Source organism: Chiloscyllium plagiosum, unplaced genomic scaffold (genome assembly GCF_037043375.1).
Source record: "Chiloscyllium plagiosum isolate Xiang-an unplaced genomic scaffold, Cpla_swu_hap1 HiC_scaffold_12, whole genome shotgun sequence".
NCBI classification, from domain to species: domain Eukaryota; kingdom Metazoa; phylum Chordata; class Chondrichthyes; order Orectolobiformes; family Hemiscylliidae; genus Chiloscyllium; species Chiloscyllium plagiosum.
The window spans coordinates 51329988-51348997 of record NW_028270150.1 but is presented as its reverse complement, the minus strand read 5'-3'; the positions used below and the strand labels follow the sequence as shown (position 1 = coordinate 51348997).

Sequence of the window (19010 nt, the reverse complement as noted above, 5' to 3'; positions counted from 1 at the left end):
TCACATTTGTCTGGATTAAACTCCATCTGCCATTTTTCTGCCCATGCTACCAATTAATCTGGATTCTACTGTATCTTCTGACAATCTTCCTCACTAACTGCGACTCCACCAATCTCGGAATCATCTACAAACTTACTAATTAGACTAGCTACGTTTTCCTCCGAATCATTTATGTAGGCCACAAACAGCAGAGGTCCCAGCGCTGATCTCTGTAGAACACCACTAGTCACAAACCTCCATTCTGAGACACATCCTTCCACCATTACCCTCTGTCTCCCGTGACTAAGCCAGTTCTGTAACCATCTTGCCAGCTCACCCGATACCATGTGATTTCACCTTTTTACCAGTCTGTCATTGAGGGATTTTGTCAAAGGCTTTACTGAAGTCCACATAGAGACCAACCACTTTTCCTCTATCAGTCATCATCGTCACCTCTTCAAAAAACTCTATCAAGTTAATTAGTCATGACCTCCCCTGCATAAAACCATGATGTCGATTGCAAATATGTCCATTTGCTTCCAAATACATATAGATCCTGTCCCCGAGAATCTTTTCCAATAATTTCCTGACCATTGACTTAAGACTCACAGGCCTGTAAATGTCAGTAATTTCCTGTTACCCTTCTTAAACAATGGGACAATGATGACTATTCTCCAGTCCTCTGGGACGTCACCGGTGGCCAAAGAGGATACAAAGGTGTCTGTCAATGCTCCAGCAATTTGTTCTCTTACCTCCCTCAATACTCTGGGATAGATCCCATCAGAACTAAGGGACTTAGCTACTTAATGCCTTTTAAGACACACAACACCACTTCCTTTTTAACAGCAACTTGGCTTAGAAACTCAACACTCCCTTCCAAGGTCATCATCCTCCTCCAATTCATTCTGTTTGGTGAATACCAAAACAAAGTATTTGTTTAGGACCTATCTACCTCAAATGGCTCCATACATAGATTCCCTCCTTTGTCCTTGAGTGGGCCAACCCTTTCCCTGGCTACCCCCATGCTACTTCTATATGTATAGATAGCCTTGAGATTCTTCTTAATCCTTAATGACTTTTCATGACCCCTTTTAGCCCTATGAATTCCTTGTTTTAAGTTCTTTCCTACTTCCTTATATACTTCAGGAGCTTCATCAGTTCCCATCCTCCTAGACATTACACATGGTTTCTTTTTGACCAAGGTCATAACATCCCTGATCATCCAAGATTTACCTAACTTGCCATACCTATCCTTCATTCTCACCTGAACTTTTACCAACTGACGTTTGAAACACTCCTACATCCAATGTGATTTACTCTCAAACAGCCATCTCCAATCAACATTATCCAGTTCCTGCCTAATATTGTTGTAGCTCGTCTTCCCCCAGTTTAACATCTTCACCCGAGGAGTGCTGTTATCCCTATTCATGAGTATACTCCCAGAATCTAATCTAAGCAGCAGCAGAATTATATTCAACCACAATACGAAGCCTCAACACTTGGGTATATCTTTCACTCCACCATTACCACAAGGCAGGGGACCAAACCTAGTTTAATCAGGAGTGTAAGATGTCTAAAATGCCAAAGTATATACCTAAAATCCAGTACCAACCCAGTGAAGCTACAATACAGAATTACTAACATGATAAACAGAGTTAAAAATCACACAACACCAGGTTATGGTCCAACAGGATTATCTGGAAGTACCAGCTTTCGAGCATGCTCCCTTGTCAGGTAGCTAGTGGGGCAGGATTATAATATATAGAATTTATAGCATGAAATCTTAGTATCATGAAACTGATACGATATATTGAACAAACCTAGATTGCTGTTAAGTCTTTCATCTTTTCGAATGGGTTGCAGGTTTCAATTCCTTATGTAAATCCCAGAACTTTTTTCAAGTCACATTCCCGAGATAACTTAAGGTTTTATAGGAAAAAGTGACATCTCAGCTCAGACAATGTATTAAAGGTGTGAGGTTGCATTCCAATATTGAATCAGACTGGTTCTATTTCCAAAGTAGGAATTTATAAACCTGTTGGACGATAACCTGCTGTCATTATTTTTAACTTGGTCCACCCCAGCCCAACTCCAGCACCACCTTATTATGCGAAACAGACGCAGCATTTTATACATAGAGCTAAATGATCTCAGTCAACAGATCAAATTAAGGCACTGCAGTCTGCCATATCCAGTCATGAATGATAAAGGGGAGGTGTAATTTAATAATTAACATGAGGAGACTCCACAAACATCCTTACGTGCAATAATGGAACTGTCTGGCATGTCAGTGCACAAGACAAAGCTGAGACATTTGCAAATACCCTCAGTCAGAAGTGGGGAAGGAATGATTTACCTCAGCCTTCTTCCCTTGCATCACAGATGTTAGTCTTCAACTAACTTGATTCACTGCAATTACAGTCAGAGTTCATAGTGGTCCATGCTGACCAAAATGTGCATCCATGCTAACCCCATTTCCCTACTCTTGGCCCATATCTTTCTAAATCTTTCCTATCTGTGTTTGTCCAAATGCCTTTGAAATGTTGTCAATGTACCCGCCTCAACCATTTCTGCTGGCAACTCATTCCATAGTGTACGACACTCTCTGTAAAAAAAGTTGCCCCCTCAGGTTGCCTTTTATTCTTTCTCTTTTAACCATAAACTGATACTCCCTTGTCCTCGATTCTCCAACCCTGGGAAAAGACTGAGTGCTTTCATCCTAGCCCAGGCCTTTCAGGATCTTATACGCTTCTATCAGATACCCCCTCAGTCTCCTTAGCTCTAAAGAAAAAAATTCTAGCTTGTCCAACCTCTCCCAATAACTCAGACTATTGAGTCCCGGCAATATCCTTGTAAATTTCTTCTACACACTTTCCAGTTTAATAACATCCTTCTGACAGCAAGGTGACCAAAACTGAACTCAATACTCCAAGTGCAGTCTCACCAACATCCTGTACAACTGCAACTTAACTTCCCAATTTCTATACTCAATGCCCTGATTGATGAAGGCCAGTGTGCCAAAAGCTGCCTTCACCATAAAACTCTCACCTTGGTTTAACTTTCCAAAATGCAAGACCTCATATTTATTATATTAAATTCCATTTGCCATTCCTTGACCCTTCCCCAGCTGATCGAGTTCCTGCTGCAATTTCAGATATCCTTCCCCTCTGTCCATGAAAGTGCTTCTTTTAGTGTCACCTGCAAACTTATTAATCATGCCCTGTACATTCTCATCCAAATCAATGATACAGGTAACAAACAGCAATGAGGCACAGCACCGAACCTTGAGGCACTCCACTGGTCATAGGCCTCTAGTCCAACAAGCATCCTTCCACTATTACCTTCCGCTTCCTACCACCAAGACAACTGTGTATCCAATTTACCAGCTCCCCTGGATCCTATGTGATCTAACCTTCGAGAGCAGCCTACTATTTGGAACTTTATCAAAGGCCTTACTGAAATCCACAGACTACGTCTCCCACCCTGCCCTCGTCAATCTTCCTGGTCACTTCAAAGAACTCTAACAAATTTGTGAGAGATGATCTCCCACATACAAAGCAATGCTGACTACTCCTAATCAAACCCTGTCTTTCCAAATGCACGTATATCTTATCTCTCAGAATCTTCTCAAGTAACTTACCTACCAAAGATGTTAGGCTTACTGGTCTGACATTCCCAGGTTCTTCTTTGCAGCCTCTCTCAAATAAGAGAACAACATTTTTTACCCTCCAGTCTTCCAGGACCTCACCCATGACGAATGACGATGTGGGCGGCACGGTGGCACAGTGGTTAGCACTGCTGCCTCACAGCGCCCGAGACCCGGGTTCAATTCCCGCCTCAGGCGACTGACTGTGTGGAGTTTGCACGTTCTCCCCGTGTCTGCGTGGGTTTCCTCCGGGTGCTCCGGTTTCCTCCCACAGTCCAAAAGATGTGCAGGGTCAGGTGAATTGGCCATGCTAAATTGCCCGTAGTGTTAGGTAAGGGGTAAGTGTAGGGGTGTGGGTGGGTTTCGCTTCGGCGGGTCGGTGTGGACTTGTTGGGCCGAAGGGCCTGTTTCCGCACTGTAATGTAATCTAATCTAAAAACATCAGTCAGAGCACCTATAATTTTCTCTCTAGCCTCTTGCAATGCTCTCAGATATATCTGGTCAGGACCAGGAGATTTATCCACCGTCGCACATTCTAACATGTCTAACACCACCTCTATTACGGTAGGGACTGCCCCCAAGATATCACCATTAACTTCCCCAAGTTTGCAATTTTTCATATATTTCTCCATGGTAAACACAGGAGAAATATTCATCGACGACCTCACCCATCTCCTACTTGCTGATGAGAAATAATACTGCACTGGTCACAATAGACCCTACAGCATCTTAGCTCTAGTAGTGAAGAGATATGCTCTAAAACTGGTTGCTTTGGTGATCAAAATGTTCCAGTGCTGTTATAACACAGGCATCTACTGACAATGTGGAAAATTGCCAAGTCTGTCCAGTCCACAAAAAGCAGTTCAAATTCACTCCGGTCAGTAACTGTCCTAGTCTACCCTCAATCATCCAATGATGAAAAATATAACTGCTATCAAGCGGCACTGGGAGTCAGTGATAATGCCACGGGATCATAATTCAGAATCCCACGCTAATGTTCTGAGAGAAAAAGAGTTCAAAGAAAACCAAGACAGATAGTAAAATTTGAGTACAATCAAAAATCTGGAATAAAAGCATAACCTAATGGAGACCACATAACCATTGTAAAAATGTCCTTCAGGAAAGGAAAGCCACCATCCTTACCTGATCTGGTCAACATGTGACCCACAGCAATGTGGTTGGCTCTTAACATGATCAGCTGCCAATCAAACAGACTCTTTTGATCTGCATTGAATCAAGCTTGAGTGTTGTTGGAGTCATCTCACCCAGGCAAGGAGAGAGTAACTAACTGCACTTTAACTTTATAGATGGTGGATGTTTTAAAATATATATTCAATCTTGGGACATGGGCATTGCTGGGATATGTAGGAATATGTGAATTAGGAGCAGGAGTAGGCCATCAGCCCTTCAAGCCTGCTCCACCATTCAATAAGACCATGGCTGATCTGATTGAAACTTCTAATCCACATTCAAGCCTAACCTTGACAAACTCTGACCCCCTTGCTTAACAAGAATCTATGAATCTACCTAACCCTCAAAAGTACTCAACGTATCTATCAATGCCTTAAAAATATTTAAAGGCCTCTGTTGCCACAATGGCTTCAGGAACAGAGATCCAGTAACTCAATCCTGAGAAAATATTTTTCTTCTTCAATTATAAATAAATGACCCCTGATTTCTAGATTCACCCATCTCTATACCTACGCTGTCATGGACCTTTAGGATCTTCTGTTTCAATTAAGTCACGTCTTATTCTTTTAAACACTAATGGAAACAAGCAGAAAGTGAGGACTGCAGATAGAGTCATAGAGATGGACAGCACGGAAACAGACCCTTCGGTCCAACTCATCCATGCCGACCAGCTATCCCAACCCAATCTAGTCCCACCTGCCAGCACCTGGCCCATATCCCTCTAAACCCTTCCTATTCATATACCCATCCAGATGCCTTTTAAATGTTGCAATTGTAATAGTCTCCACCACTTGCTCTGGCAGATCATTCCATACATGTGCGTGAAAAAGTTGCCCTTTAGATCCCTTTTATATCTTTGTCCCCTCACCCTCAAATCCTCCAACCCTGGCAACATCCTTGTGAATCTTTTCTGAACCCTTTCAAGTTTCACAACATCCTTCTAATAGGAAGGAGGCCAGAACTGCACGCAATATTCCAACAGTGACCTAACCAATGCCCTGTACAGCCGCAACATGACCTCCCAACTCCTGTACTCAATACTCTGACCATAAAGGAAAGCATACCAAACGCCTTCTTCACTATCCTATCTACCTGCAACTCTACTTGCAAGGAGCTATGAACCTCCACTCCAAGGTCTCTTTATTCAGCAACACGCCCTAGGACCTTACCATTAAGTGTACAAGTCCTGCTAAGATTTGCTTTCCCAAAATGCAGCACCTCACATTTATCTAAATTAAACTCCATCTGCCACTCCTCAGCCCATTGGCCCATCTGATCAAGATCCTGTTCTAATCTGAGGTACCCTTCTTTGCTGTCTACTACACCTCCAATTTTGGTGTCATCTGCAAACTTTCTAACTATACCTCTTATGCTCACATCCAAATCATTTACGTAAATGAAGAAAAGTAGTGGACCCAGCATCGATCCTTGTGGCACTCCACTGGTCACAGGCCTCCAGTTTGAAAAACAACCCTCCATCACCATCCTCTGTCTTCTACCTTTAAGCCAGTTCTCTATCCAAATGGAGAGTTCTCCATGTATTCCGTGAGATCTAACCTTGCTAACCAGTCTCCCATGGGGAATCTTGTCGAACACCTTACTGAAGTCCATATACAATCACATCTACTGCCCTGCCCTCATCAATCCTCTTTGCTACTTCAAAACACTCAATCAAGTTTGTGAGACATGATTTGCCACGCACAAAGCCATGTTGACTATCCTTAATCGGTCCTTGACTTTCCAAATATATGTACATCCTGTCCCTCAGGATTCCCTCCAACAACTTGCTCACCATCTGCGTCAGGCTCACCAGTCTATAGTTCCCTGGCTTGCCCTTACCACCCTTCTTAAAACAGTGGCACCATGGCAGCCAATCTCCAGTTTTCCGGCACCTCACCTGCGACTATCTATGGTACAAATATCTCAGCAAGAGGCCCAGCAATCATTTTTCGAGCTTCCCACGGAGTTCTAGGTTACACCTGATCAGGTCCTGGGGATTTATCCACCCTTACCCATTTCAAGACATCCAGTCTTCCTGCTCTGTAATCTGGACATTTTGCAAGATGTCGCCATCAATTTCCCTACAGTCTATATCTTTCATATCCTTTTCCACAGTAAATACTGATGCAAAATACTCATTTAGTATCTCCCCCATCTCCTGCAGCTCCCAAGGTAGCCTTGCGGATCTTGGAGGGGCCCTATTCTACCCCTAGTAATCTTTCATCCTTAATTTGTAAAAACCCTTTGGATTCTCTTAACTCGATTTGCCAAAGCTACCTCATTTCCCTCATACTCCTACTGTCTTTATACTCTAAGGATCCATTTGATCTATTCTGTCTATTACTGACATCCACACCCCCCACCAACCCAACCTCCACTCCCGGCACCTTCCCCTGCAACCGCAAGAAATGCAAAACTTGCGCCCACACCTCCCCCCTTACCTCCCTCCAAGGCCCCAAGGGATGCTTCCATATCCGCCACAAATTCACCTGCACCTTCACACACATCATTTATTGCATCCGCTGCACCCGATGTGGCCTCTTCTATATTGAGGAGACAGGCCGCCTACGTGCGGAACGTTTCAGAGAACACCTCTGGGACACCCAGACCAACCAACCCAACCACCCCGTGGCTCAACACATCAACTCCCCCACCCACTCCACCAAGGACATGCAGGTCCTTGGACTCCCCCCATTGCCAGACCATAGCAACACGACGGTTGGAGGAAGAACGCCTCATCTTCCGCCTAGGAACCCTCCAACCACAAGGGATGAACTCAGATTTCTCCAGTTTCCTCATTTCCCCTCCCCCCACCTTGTCTCAGTCAAATCCCTTGAACTCAGCACCGTCTTCCTAACCCGCAATCTTCTTCCTGACTTCTCCGCCCCCACCCCCACTCCGGCCTATCACCCTCATCTTGACCTCCTTCCACCTATCGCATTTCCAACGCCCCTCCCCCAAGTCCCTCCTCCCTACCTTTTATCTTAGCCTGCTTGGCACACTTTCCTCATTCCTGAAGAAGGGCTCATGCCCAAAACGTCGATTCTCCTGCTACTTGGATGCTGCCTGACCTGCTGCGCTTTTCCAGCAACACATTCAGCTATTACTGACATATGCCTCCTTCTTTTTCTTAACCAAATCCTCAATTTCTTTGTCAGACAGCATTCCCTACACATACCAGCCTTTCCTTTCATCCTTATAGGAGTCTCTGGACTCTTGTTATCTCATTTCTAAAGGCTTCCCATTTTCCAGCCATCCCTTTAGCTGCGAGCATCTGCGCCCAATCAGCTTTTGAAAGTTCTTGCCTAATACTGTCAAAATTGGCCTTTCTCCAATTTATAAGTTCAACTTTTAGATCTGATGTATTCTTTTCCATCACTATTTTAAAACTAGTAGAATTATGGTCGCTGGCCCCAAAGTGCTCCCCCACTGACACCTCAGTCATCTGCCCTGCCTTATTTCTCAAGAGTAGGTCAAGTTTTGCACCTTCTCCAATAGGTACATCCACATACTGAATCAGAAAACTTTCTTGTACACACTTAAATTCCTCTCCATCTAAACCCTTAACACTGTGGCAGTCCCAATCTATGTTTGGAAAGTTAAAATCCCCTACCATAACCACCCTACTATTCTTACAGATAGCTGAGATCTCCCTACAAATTTGTTTCTCAATTTCCCTCTGACTATTAGAGGGTCTATAATACAATCCCAATACGATGATCATCCCTTTCTTATTTCTCAGTTCCACCCAAATAACTTCCCTGGACGTATTTCTGGGAATATCCTCCCTCAGTACAGCTATAATGCTATCCCTTATCAAAAACGCCACTCCCCCTCCCCTCTTGCCTCCCTTTCTGACCTTGCTGTAACATTTGTTTCCTGGAACATTAAGCTGCCAGTCTTGTCCATCCCCAAGCCATGTTTCTGTAATTGCTATGATATCCCAGTCCTATGTTCCTAACCTTGCCCTGAGATCATCTGACTTCCCTGTTAGGCCTCTTGCATTGAAATAAATGCAGTTTAATTTATTGGTCCTACCTTGTTCTCTACTTTGTCCTTGCCTGCCCTGACAGTTTGACTCATTTATTTTCTCAACTGTACCAGTCTCAGGTTGAAATCTTTCCTCACTATCTCCCTGGGTCCCACCCACCCCCAACACCCCCGCGTTCCCCCCCCCCCCATCATACTAGTTTAAATCCTCCCAAGCAGTTCCCTGCCAGTATATTAGTCCCCTTCCAATTCATGTGCAATCTGTCATTTTTGTACAGGTCATTTCTACCCGAAAAGAGCTTCCAGTGATCCAAAAATATCAATCCTTCTCCCATACACCAGCTCCTCAACCATGCGTTCATCTGCTCTATCCTCCTATTCCTGCCCTCACTAGCACATAGCACCAGGAGTAATCCAGATATTACTACTCTCGAGGACCTCCTTTCTAAATTCCTGTCCAGCTCTCTATATTCTCCCTTCAGAATGTCAACCTTTTCCCTTCCTGTGTCATTGGTTCCAGTGTGGACAATGACCTCCTGCTAGGTCCTCTTCCCCTTGAGAACATTCTGCACCCTCTCTGAGACATCCTTGATCCTGGCACCCAGAGAAACAACACACCATTCTGGTTTTTCATTGCTGGCCACAGAAACATCTATCTGTACCTCGGACTAGAGAGTCCCCTAACACAATCAATCTTTTGGAACCCAATGTACCCCTCATTGCATTACAGCCAGTCTCAATATCAGAAACTTGGCTGTTCGTGCTTTCTTCCCCTGTGAATCCATCACACCCCACATTTTCCAAAACAGCATACTTGTTTGAAATGGGGATAGCCACAGAAAACTCCTGCACTACTTGCCCACCTCTCATACTTTTCCTGGAATTAACCCATATATGTGACTCTGTCTGCAACTTTTCGCCCTTCCTATAACTGCCATCCATCACATCCCCTTGCTCTTGTAAATTCCTCATTGCCTCTGTCTCTCCAACCGATCCATTTGATCTGATAGGATTCGCAACCAACGGCATTTAGTGCAGATATAATTCTCAGTAATCCGTAAACTCTCGCTAAACTCCCACATCCGACAAGAAGAGCATACCATTCTATGAAAGGCCATTTTTGCTTCTTTCAATCGACAGACCCAGAAAGTAGCATTGTCTTATTCCTCTACAAAACACTACTCCAGGTTAACTTAATACTTATGGCTTATATTTTGAGTTTAATCAAGAGACATATCTCAATAAAACATATCAAGAACATCCCCACTCTACGCACTATTGCAGATTTATTGTCAGGCCATGCTTAAAACATCCACTTATCTGTTTCTGTGCAGAGACCTCTCCCAAACAGGTTCCTCCAAGATCAGTTGTGAATTTCACTGTTTGTTAATTTTCCCAGATGCACTCCGATGTCCAGTGATACATGAATACAACAGCAAAGGCAGTAACTGCGCAGGTTCACTGCTCTGTCATTTAGCAATGTGTGTGTGTCTCTCTCTCTCTCTCTGTTCTCTCTCCTGTACTGACTTCACCATGTGCTGCCTTTGCTTGTTCCTCTCCCTTTTAAAAGTGCTGTTGTTTTGACTTTTGTTTTTCTCCAAAGTTCCACAACTATGCAACAGCATACAAAACAGTAATTGTTGCTCCTGCAATTCGAGGAAATCACCTCCAGCACCTAAAATACCTTAAAAGAGGAGCAGGTGTTACAGCCAGAAATTTTTCCTGTCCTCCAAGTTGAAAAGTGTGGCACTGGAAAAGTACATCAGGTCAGGCAGCATCTGAGGAGCGGGAGAGTGAATTTTTCCGGTACAAGCCCTTCACCAAGAATGTGGAGGGGAAGAGGGCTGAAAGATATTTAGGGGGATGGGGGTGGGGCTGAGGGAAAGGTAGGTGAGAAGGTAATAGGTGTATGCAGGTGGGAGGTAATCATGATAGGTCAGTGGGGAGTGTGGAATGGATAGATGGGAACGAAGATGGACAGGGAGGACAGGTTGAGAGTGGTGCTGAGTGGAGGGTTGGACCTTGGATGAGATTGAGGTAGGGGAGGGGAAATTTGATTTGGCTGTGGATGAGGCACAGGACTTCTCCTTGGGGAAGTGGGAAGGGGAGTTGAAGTGGTTAGCCACAGGGCAGTGGGGTTGTTTGGTGAGTGTGTCCCGGAGATGTACCCTGAATCGCTCAGCGAGTTGGCCTTCTGTCTCCCCGGTATAGAGACTATATCGAGAGCAATGGTCTCAGTAAATAAGGTGGGTGGACATGCAGGAAAATCTCCTTTAGGGCCTTGGATGGAGGTGAGGGGAGAGGTGTGAGCACAGATTTTACACCTTGTGTGTGTCACAAATATTACTTGTCATTTATCAGCACAAGTCTGGATGTTGGCCAAGTTCTGCTGCACACACATGGACTTCAGTATCTGAGATGTTGCAAATGGTGTGGAGCATTGTGGAATTATCATCAAACATCTCCACTTCTGACCTTACGATGGAGGCAAGATCATTGATGAGGTGGCAGTCACTACATCTAAAAGGACAAGTGTATCAGACACAGGAGAACTTCAAAGATCACATCCTACCCAGTCACCATCCTGACCTGGAAATGTAATTCCATTCCTGGTGTATCACTGAGTCAAAATCTCACATCTCCCTCCCTAATAGCATTATGGGTTTACTTACACCAAATGACTACAGTGTTTCCAAATGACAGCTCAAAACCACTTTCTCAATGTCAACTAGAATGGGCAAAAAATTTCTGATCTATCCAACATAGCCTACATTGCATGAATTTGTTTTCTAAGAAGTTGAAGATTATTGGGTCTAAGACTCAGGAATTCCTACAGTGATATTGTTGAACTAGGAGGATAGACTTCCTACAACTGCAATCACCTTCATTTGTGTTAGGTACAACTGCAAACAAAGAATTTTTCCCAAAATTTCCACTGACTCCAATTTTGCTATAGCTCCTTGATGGCACTCTTGGTCAGATCCTGCCTTGATGTCAAGGGATGTCATTCTCACCTCACCTCTGCACTTTTTTCCATGTTTATCCAAGGCTGCCAGATGTCAGGAGCCAAGTATTTCATTCTCATTCTTCTAAACTCCAATCGTTTGAACCTAATCTGTTCACCCTTTCTGCATAAGGCAATCATTTCATCCCAGGAATAAGTCAGATGAACTGTCCTCTGAATTGCTTTGAAAGCAGTTACATGTGTTTTAAAATAATTAGACAAAACTATGCACAGTACTCCAGATATCACTTCCCCGATGTCCTATAGGAACTACATCTAAAAGGACAAGTATATCAGACACAGGGGAACTTAAAAGATCACATCCTACCCAGTCACCATCCTGACCTGGAAATGTAATTCCATTCCTGGTGTATCACTGAACTATAGGAAAGGTGCCCAACTTTTACATTCTACACCCTACACAAATGACAATATTCCAGCTGCCTTATTAATCACTCGTATGTAACTCTTATATGCTTCAAATACCCTTGGTACCGAGCTCTTCAATCTCTTTCCATTTAAACAGTATACTGCTTTTTCTATGTTTCCTTCCAAAAGGGAAAGTTCCCATTTACCTACATATTCCATCTGCCCAAATTTCCGCCTACTTACTTAATCAGTTTGTACCTCTTTGCACACTCTCCACCTCTTCGAGTCAAATTACTTATCTGCACGTATTGGCGTTTTTGACAAATTTAAGCTGCAATACATTCAGCATCATCAAAATCAGTGAGATAGATTATCAGTTGAGGACTCAATGATCCCTGTGGCACTTCATTAATGATAGCTTGTTAACCCAATTCATGTACCTTAAATCTCTGCTTCTTGTTACCTAATCAATCCTTTATACTTACAATACAAGGGGTAACCTTTTCATAGAGGGTGTTGTGCATATGGAATAAGCTCTCCAAGCAAGTGGTGGAGGTGGGTACAATTACAAGATGGATGGGGTTAATCAATAGGAAGAGTTGAGGGATTTGGGTCAAATGTTGGCAAATGGGACTAGATCAATTTAGGATATCTGGTCGGTGCAGACAAGTTCCATGCTGTGTGACTGTGACTCTTAATATCTTATATCAAATGCACAGCTTGTGCAGCAGATATATCAAATGCCTTTTTGGAAATTCAACTGCACAACATCTACTGGCTCTGCTTTTTCTCTGTACATGTTATTTCATCAAAAATATCTCAATTTGATTAGTTAAACACAATTTCCTACTAAAAAAGCCTTGTTTGTTCTGCCTGATCAAATTGGGATTTGCAAAGTATCCTGCTAATAAAGTACCCTCCTTAATAATGTTTCTGCGACTTTCCCTGTGACAGATATTAGTCTATGATCAAATAGTTTCCTGCTCTCTGCGTTCCTCTTTTCTCAAATAAAAGGTGCCTTTGCCATTTTCCAATCAGCTGGGACAGTTCCAGATTTAAGAAATTCTGGAAGTTTATAATCAATACATCTAATATCTCTGCCACCACTTCTTTTAAGATCTTAGAATGCTGGCCTTCTTGTCCAGGAGACTTATCAACCTTTAAGCCCATTAGTTTTCTTAGCAGCTATTCCCTTGTGATGGTGAATGTTTTTAGTTCATCCCTCTCTATCACATCTTGACTTTCAATTATCTTTGGGAAGATAATTGGGAAGTCAGCCACAAAATAAGCATTCAAAGCCTCCAATAATGCTTTGTTTTCCAGCAAATATCAGTCACACTCTGTCTGGAGCCAGAAGTTTTCAACTGGTGTGCCACAGCAAGGTGAGTAGTGTGCTGCAAAAATCTCAGGAGCAGCACTGCTTTGCATCCTACATGTGCACAAAACCAAACCTGTTAGAAGAAACTGTGTATGCTCAGTAAAGAAGCACACAGTTGGGATGGCTGTTGATTTGGCCTGCCTGTCTGGACATATTTCCACTGCTAACACATATTTTAAAATGATTACATTTGGATTTTTCTCTTTAAAAACTTCTACCACTTATGTAAGAAATTGATAGGTTTCTTGTGAAAAGAGATATCTTTCCTGCTAATTTAGTCAATTAAACATCTGAACACAAATCAGAAAAACAAGAACTGTTCAGACATAGTTTGAGAGCTCATGGCTTTTGGATTTTCATGGATAGGATATGCCAACTGTGCCTATCCTGAATATCTCATCTGCAGAAAGATAGCACCAACTAAGTTAAGTCAACATTTACAGTCAACATTTTGCAAATAAACACACAGAGTACTTCAAAAGCGTGAGAGAACAAAATAGCAAGCAGACTCATCGTCTGATGAAGTGTGTGCAGTATCAGATAAACCTCAACAGGCTAGTTACCTGGTGGCTGAGTTTGTAGCAAAAAAAACCCATTTCATTAGCTGAAGCCTTAATCACGTCTGCTCATAAAGAAAATTGAGGTTTTGATGTGAGGGACTGATGCTGCAAAAGAGATCAATAAAATGCCACTCTTTAATTACACAGGTAAATAGCAAATTGACAACATGTCAGCTATTATTGACAAGGTGTTGCAAGAAAAGTTAGTTACGAGTAGAAAGTTTGCTTTGCAAATTGATGAGCCCACCAATACATGAGGCAACTGTTGCCCACTGGCAATATTCTGCATGTTGATAGGACCTTCATTCTGCAGATTTTTTGCATTTGTGAGGAGCTATTGAGTCGTGCGACTGGTGAACAAATAGTTCAGTAACAGATGCCAACTTGAGGCAAAATAAACTTATCTAGACCACAAGTTGGTACATTTGCACCGACAAAGTAACCTCCACGATGGGGAAAGTCAAGAAATTTGTCAGTAAGATGAAACAGCAAAATCCGGATGTTCCAATCACCCATTACACTTGCCACTGCAAAGCTTTTGTAGCCAAAACAATGCAACCAAAGTTACTGCAATACTAGAGCAAGCCGTGAAAATCATAAATTACACAAAATTACAGCCACTGAAATCATGTTTGTTCACCATTGTATTTGTAGAAATAGGGGCTGAGTATCAAAGTTGATTGTTACACGCAGAGGTGTGACAGCTATCGCAGGGAAAGGTTCCCTCCTTTGTTCATGAGTTCCCAAGAGAATTAACAGAATTTTGATTAACGCATGAACTGCATTTTAAAGAAGTGCTATCTAATGATGAGACCATAAGATATAGGAGCAGAAATCAGGCCATTCACTCCATCGAATCTGCTCCACGATTTGATGATGTTATTATGTTGATATGTTTCACAACCCTATTCTCCTCTAACCTATGATCTCCTTACTCATCAATGATCTACCTCTGTCTGACAGATGCTCAATGACTTGGTCTCCACAGCCCTCTGTGGCAATGAATTCCACAGATTACTGGTGGGCTAAGCTGGCAGTCTCACAGACCTTTTCAGTCACCTAAGTGATAAAATGCAGGGGGATAATGAGATGATTCTAATACAGATAAACTTCAAGGTTTCAGGTCAAAACTGGGCCTTCGGCAAGAGACAGTGGCAGGGCTTCACTTGAACTGTATCCACTGGCTTCATCAGCAACAGATTCAGCTGTCAAGATGCACAACTTCATACTCAGACACCTCACACCAGTGCAAGAAATGTTCAAATTCTACCTCCCATCAACAGATGTGGAAGACTAGTACTGGATACTGATCCTTTTAGTTCACTGTGTTTTGAAACATCACAAAAGCTGACATTAAAAGTAAAAGAGGAATATATATAGGCATGGATAGATCACACAATGAAGCCAAACTTTGGAATGGTGCCTTCATATGCATTTTGGCTATCTGCTGTACTTAAATATCTGATCTCTGATCATGACATTTCTGTACTCTTGCTGTTTGTCACAACATAATTTATGAGGTAGCATTTTCAACACTGGCATACCTTAGAAATTGGAGCAAGAGTTGCAGGTGGTCCTCTCATCAATATCACCTGCACCCCCAACCCCCCAGCAATCCGCAGATGAAAGGCTCTGTGCACACTGACATTCCCAGGTTTCCCACTAACCTGGTTAATTACAAATTTCTCTCTGCTGTGTTTGCTTAGATCCATTGTTCATGATAGCTAGAAACAATTAAGCAAATTTTGAAAACTTCTGTGCTCGCAGTTGAAGACTGTATTTTTGCCGGTAAATTTTAAACGTTAAGGCTTTTGACCCTTATTTAGCTTGTGCATGCCCCATTATGCAAAGCTCTCTTGTAAGGCTATAACCATTGTAATTGCAAGTAAATGTCATGATTATGAGCAATCAATTCAGCTTAGAAAAGTGGATGTGCCAAGGAATTGTGTCTCATTGAAGCCTCGACATTGAAAGTGACAGGGACCACTGGTGTTGAGAAAAAGCACAAGCTTGAGTTTCTCATTTCTTATTCAAATGCTTGAAGAAATCTTCCTGTCTGTTTTCATTCTATTAGCTGGCTTTTTCCTCTAACTCTGTTTTCTGCCTCAAGTTTTTTTTAAGTTATCCTAAAAATGCACTCAGTTGGGGTTCAGTCAGGACCACGCCTTAAGTAATAAAAGCCTTCGCTCAAACATGGACTAAAAAGTTGAATTCCAGAGATGAGGTGACAGTAATAGCCATTGACATCAAGGCAGCATTTGACCAAGTTTGGCATGAAGGAGACTAGCAAAACTGGAATCAATGGGAATCAGGGGTAAACTCTGTTGGTTCAAGTCATACCTGGCACATAGAATGGTTGCAGTTATTGGAAGTCAGTCATCTCAGCTCCAGGAGTTCTGTGCATGAGTTTCTCAGGGCAGTGTCTAGACCCAACCATTGTCAGCTGCTTCATCAATGACATTCCCTGAATCATAATGTCAGAAGTGGGAATGATTGTCGATGGTTGCACAATGTTCAGCACCATTTGCTAATCCTCAGATACTGAAACAGTATATGTTCAAATGCAACAAGATCTGGACAATACTCAGGTTTAGGATGAAAAGTAGCAAATAATATTTGCACCACACAAATGCCAGGCCATCTCCAATAAGAGGCAATCTAACCACTGCCCCTTGACATTCAATGGCATTACCATTACTAAGTCCCCCAGTATCTACATCCTGCAGATATCAGAAATTCAACTGGACTAGCTGCATAAGTATAATGGCAAGGAATCCTGTGGTGAATAGCTTATCTCTTGACTCTCCAAAGCCTGTCTGCCATCTATAAGGCACATGTCGGAAGTGTGATGGAATACTCCCCAGTTATCTGACTGAGTGCAGCTCCAACAACATTCAAGCAACTTAACACCTTCCGAGACAAAACAACCCTCTTGGTTTGCACCGTATACACAAACACCTTTTCACACCTGCACTAACATTCAGTAGCAGCAGTGTATATGATCTGTAAAAATTCAAAGGTCCTTAGTCAGCACCTTCCAAACCCACAATCATTTCCATCTAGAAGAGACATGGGAACATCACCACCTGCAAGTTCCCCTTCAAGCCACTCACCATGAAGCCACTGACTTAGAAATTATTAGATTAGATTACTTACAGTGCGGAAACAGGCCCTTCGGCCCAACAAGTCCACACTGACCCGTCCGAAGAGCAACCCACCCAGACCCATTCCCCTACTTTTACCCCTTCACCTAATACTACGAGCAGTTTAGCATGGCCAATTCACCTAACCTGCACATTTTTTGGACAGTGGGAGGAAACTGGAGCACCTGGAGGAAATCCACGCAGACACGGGGAGTTGCCCGTGGTGGGAATTGAACCCAGATCCCCGGCACTGTGAGGCAGCAGTGCTAACCACTGTGCCATCGTGTCGCCCACATATATTGCCATTCCTTCGTTATCATAGGGTCAAAATCCTGGAATTCCCTCCTGAATGGCATTGTTGGTGTATTTGTAGCACATGGACTACAGGGGTTCAAAAGCACCTTTTCCAGGGCAATTCGTGATACACAATAAATGCTGGACCAGCCAGCGATGTCCTCGTCCCACAAGTGAATTTAAAAAAAAATTCACTGGTTCTTGAAGTCTGCCCAGACCTCATGCCAACCTTGTTACATATTTATACATCATTTCTTTCAAATTAGTACCATCCTTGACATCCTTATTTGGCCATGGATAATACGTCCTTCTCAAATAGACTTTCTTTCACACTATGAAAGGTCTTTGCTGAGAGTTATTAGATATCACCTTAATATGTGGGAGTGCATGGGAAACATCATTTCAAGATTTACAAAATATTTATAACTATTTGAACAAAGCAAGAGACATAACACTTTTACTTGAACAGCATCTAATTGCAAGTACTATCTTAAGTACATTCAAGTTTTGCCATTCTATATCATGAACTTAAAGCTATGATCAAGAAAAGTATAACATTTAAGTTAAATCGAAGCCCTTTTGCTTTCTATATGTCCAATCTACACACACTGTTCGCTCTAGAAATCAAACCTTTTATCATTAAAGATAATCTAGTTACACCTAGTGTAAGAAGTTCTTACCATCTCGTTCTCGCTCACTTTCTGGTCTAGCCCTTGGCCCAGTATCAGACCAATCCCCTCGAAGTCTCAGACGTTTGACAGGCGGCTGTCTGATCTGAGGATGAAATACATTGAATGTGTAAGAAAAGAAGCTCCATTTAAATGTTTTGAAATATAAATAACTGGTAAACTGTAATTCACCATTGTCCATGAGACGTTACTGGCAATCTCTGGACAAGAGACAGAAAAGTGGCTAATCAAGTATGCATGATGAGGACGCATCATGCATACTTACATTTGAGGTGTGAACCTATAACACAAGACTATTATCATTTCCAAACACAAGGAGCAGAATGCTACAAAATCGAGCTAAGCGATTTCACAACTAATGAATGAGTTCTAAGCTTTTCCATCCTACTACATCTAAGAGTGAATTGTGGTGGACAATGAAGCAACTATCAGGAGGATGGGGCAACATAAATATCCCCAACTTCAATGGAAGTCTGGAACATCAATAAAGACAATAGCTGAATATGCAACTATCTTTAATCAAAAATGTTGACAGCACAATCCATTTCTGCCTTGTCCTGAATGCCCCAGCATCAGAGATACAAGTCTTCAGGCATCTCTGTTCACTACACACAAAAATCAAGAAAATGGTTGAAAGCACTGAACACTGCAAGGGTGCGGTTTTGACAAAATTCTGGTAGTACACTAAAGATTATGTTCCAGAATTAACTTTGCTCCTTGCCAAACTCTCCAGTACAACTATAATAATGGCATCTACTTGGCAATGT

At 42.5% G+C, this 19010-nt stretch overlaps 1 protein-coding gene across 5 annotated transcripts in view; it reads right to left on the bottom strand.

Annotated features, from left to right (window-relative positions):
* dcaf6 (ddb1 and cul4 associated factor 6) overlaps nt 1-19010 on the bottom strand; it is a 236811-nt gene that overhangs the window by 134978 nt on the left and 82823 nt on the right. For all 5 annotated transcript variants that reach the window (XM_043700884.2, XM_043700878.2, XM_043700880.2 and 2 more), the window contains exon 8: nt 18235-18328. In XM_043700884.2, the coding sequence (XP_043556819.1) occupies nt 18235-18328 (94 nt within the window). The remainder of the gene's footprint in view (nt 1-18234; nt 18329-19010) is intronic.